The 3,505-nt window shown below is 40.6% G+C and overlaps 1 protein-coding gene across 1 annotated transcript in view; it reads left to right on the top strand.

Annotated features, from left to right (window-relative positions):
• Positions 1-2,691: 2,691 nt before the first annotated feature.
• The window catches only part of LOC106961417 (protein TsetseEP), a 22,572-nt gene continuing 21,758 nt past the window's right edge, over positions 2,692-3,505 (top strand). The window contains exon 1 of the mRNA XM_015055145.1: positions 2,692-3,002. Within this exon, the coding sequence (XP_014910631.1) occupies positions 2,939-3,002 (64 nt within the window). The 5' untranslated portion in view covers positions 2,692-2,938. The remainder of the gene's footprint in view (positions 3,003-3,505) is intronic.

The following is a 3,505-nucleotide window of genomic DNA, read 5'->3' as shown; positions in this document are numbered from 1 at the left end:
AACAATTGTTTGTACTAAATTGTAACAAGCCATTGTTTTCAATTTATGTACTGCACAATTATGTTGTATGATGAGTTAAAAACTTTTTTTTTTTTTTAAATGTGCTAAATGTTTGCAATTGGTTCTGTAAGGCCATGGAGAGAAACTGTAGTAGGTTGGAACCAATAGAAAACAGCTAAATGGCGCCACCTTCCGTTTCAAAATTAGGCCAGAAAGCATCTAAAAAAAGTGGAGTAAAATGTTTGATGTTCTACTTGTTCTGCCTGTGAAAATAGAGGCATTATGTAGGCACCAGAAGTCTTGAGTTCATATATCTTTTTGGGTATTCGTAGAAACATGTTTGTTTTTTCTTGTTTTTTTTTTTTCTAAAAATATACAGGCTCTTTGGGTCACAAGAAATACCCAAATAGTTGAATCAAAAATAATAATGAAGGCCATTGCAATTTTAGTATTTAGATTTGAATATGATGGAAATTATTTTCTGTATATCATTACCAAGGTCTTAAAATATGCCATACTATTATACCCATTGTTTTAAGGAATCTTAAGGAACAGCCTGATGAGTGGAAAACATTGAGAGTTTTGTGGGATTAAAAGTAATTAAAGTCCTGATGGAAAACAAAATCTCCATCTCCATTTAGCTCGTCATCGGAAGGAAGTATAAATGGATCACATTACACATTACACTGACTTTTAAACACAGTGGACCAACAGAAGGTGACTCTGCTTCCCAGATCAGATCATCATTGTGTGCGGAAGCTTTACACTCCAGCAATTGGTTTTGTTGCCTTCCAGAAAGTTTAAGAGTTTGATTCTTAAAAAAGAACTTAGGTACACGAGAAACCATCCTCTCATTTTCTCCACACTCAAGGCTGTAGTTTGTGTCCTGAATACAAATCTATGTTTGGAGGCTCTTGAAACCGAATCCACTCTTTGTGAGTCTCTGCCAAGCTCTTGAGTGAACATCAATTGTAAACCTTTTTCTACTACATTTTTTTCTCACTCTGGCTGGGGAAGATGATTCATGTTCAGTTAATATGTTTAGTTTGAAAATACTGAAGACAGCGTGTCACAAGCAGTGATTTTTATGCCTTGTCAGCAGTCTTCAAGATTCATGATTGTATGTGATATTCCAAGATTCTGAAGATATTTGGACAAATTTAACAGTTATAAACATTTTCATTTGTCACATCCATCCATCCATCCATCTTCTTCCGCTTATCCGGGATCGGGTCGCTGGGGCAGCAGCCTAAATAAGGAGGCCCAGACTTCCCTCTCCCCAGCCACTTCTTCCAGCTCATCCGGGGGAACCCCAAGGCGTTCCCAGGCCAGCCGAGAGACATCGTCCCTCAGTGTGTCCTGGGTCTTCCTCGGGGCCTCCTCCCGGTGGGACGTGCCCGGAACACCTCACCAGGGAGGCGTCCAGGAGGCATCCTGACCAGATGCCCGAGCCACCTCAACTGGCTCCCCTCGACGTGGAGGAGCAGCGGCTCTACTCCGAGTCCCTCCCGGATGACCGAGCTTCTCACCCTATCTCTAAGGTATAGCCCAGCCACCCTGCGGAGGAAACCCATTTCGGCCGCTTGTATCCGTGATCTCATTCTTTCAGTCATGACCCAAAGCTCATGACCATAGATGAGGGTGGGAACGTAGATCGACCGGTAAATCGAGAGCCACAATGTGTTTCATTTTTCAAAAAATGAACTTAAATTCACTTTTCAATTATATTACAATGGAAGTGCAAATGTATGAGCTGTGAAATTGAGAAATGTACACTTTTTTGTGATATATTCTTTATTACAGCAACAAAACCAAGAACACAGATCCACATTCAATGGCTGTATTCTAAACTTGTATGTAGTAGGAGTCAAGCTTTTAAATATGTTTGTAGGTTGATTACAAAAATATCTCAATCCAACTGTAATGTTTTGGAGGGATTTTTTTATTTTTTTTATTTATTTATTTATTTTTTGGATTCTTGTATTTTGTTCTATTTACTTTTACTTGCGTAAATAAGAACCACTACTCTTATTTGAGTAAAATGTCTGGCTACTCCACTGCAAGTAGCTTTACTGAGAGAGGATCAAACATGCCTTAACCAAAAATTTAAGGCACAGACACACCCCGAGTTTATGTTAAAGTGGGGCTTTTTTATTTTTCATAAAAGCTTCATTGGTCTAATGTTATTTTCTATTTGCTGAGACTCTTGGTGCTAGCAAACCCGTGTCTATCCTACTTTATGGGTGTTAAAGTAGGATAGACGTGGGACAAACAGGAGCCTGAGGAGGTTATGCCTTGTGATTTGCACAATGTATTAAATATTGGCTATGTGTTTAAGCATGTTGCATGTTAAGTGTAGCCTTCCTCTAGTTAGGAGTGTCTCTAAGTTTACAGTGTAGGCTATGCGTGACATGGACAAGTAAAGTGTACAAGTAAAGGTTGTACGGGAAATATTTCTGTGTGTCCTTAGTTCCCATGGTTATAATGACGAGAAGGTGAGTCACAAAACAGATTTCAGAGGGGAAAACCGGAATAAAAACAAATACTTGTTGATCAGTCACACTATTGGCATTTATGCTGCCGAAACAAATCAAATCACGGATCAATTCGTGTTACCACAGCAACAGCCTTGCCCGCCGGTATTCGGTAGACCCGCCCACTTCAATAAAGACCTAACCCTCTCTCCTCCAATCCAGACAAAAGACGGCGGCGGATCCGCGGCGGCGCGCACTGAGCCAGAGCATCTGGAGCACCTTCCAAGGGAAGCACGGCGGGACTCATTTGAAAACGCAGGAACGCACAGCAGGCACGCCGACAGGACAGACACGCCCTCTAAATCCACCTGAAACCCTCCGAGTCGGCTAATTGACCTTGGTAAAGGACACAGGCAGGGAAAGTGAGCCCCCATTTATCCGTAAAGGCTGAACAGCGCGTTCCCATGATGTCATACCTGTGGATTCTGCTATTAGGGAGCCTGCTGGCCTCACACGCCAAAGCGCAAGGTAATGATTCATGTTCAATTAGTTAATGTACTCAGGCTCTAATTTTGTGCAGATGTTGCTCTATCTATCTATCTATCTATCTATCTATCTATCTATCTATCTATCTATCTATCTATCTATCTTTCCTCTCTTCCGTCTGTGTGCATGCTTCATTAATCTCATTTTGTCTATACTGACTCCCTACATTCTGCTTGGTTTAATTAATGTCTAATTGGATGACCAAACAGATTTTCATCTTCTGTCTGTTCAGCCGGGCCATCATCAGTGAAGACAGATGCCTCACCTTTTCTAAAATGTGTCCAGATCTTTCTCTTAGGGATTTCAAACCTTAGGGGTGTGGTGGATCCAAGTAACCGTCTCCCCATTTTCCTGTTTCCCACCGCTCATTTCTCTGTGCTTAGCTGACTACTTCATCCTCATGTCCTGTGTTTTTTTTTTTTTTTTTTTTTTTTTTTTTTTTTTCCTTTTTTTCTTGGTTTTTTTTTTTTCCGTTTTTTTTTTTG

This window comes from Poecilia latipinna, unplaced genomic scaffold, assembly GCF_001443285.1.
Source record: "Poecilia latipinna isolate Pla-1442-1.1 unplaced genomic scaffold, P_latipinna-1.0 Scaffold1298, whole genome shotgun sequence".
Lineage (NCBI taxonomy): Eukaryota > Metazoa > Chordata > Actinopteri > Cyprinodontiformes > Poeciliidae > Poecilia > Poecilia latipinna.
Note: the sequence above shows the minus strand (reverse complement) of the source record. Positions and strands in the feature narration are given on the sequence as shown.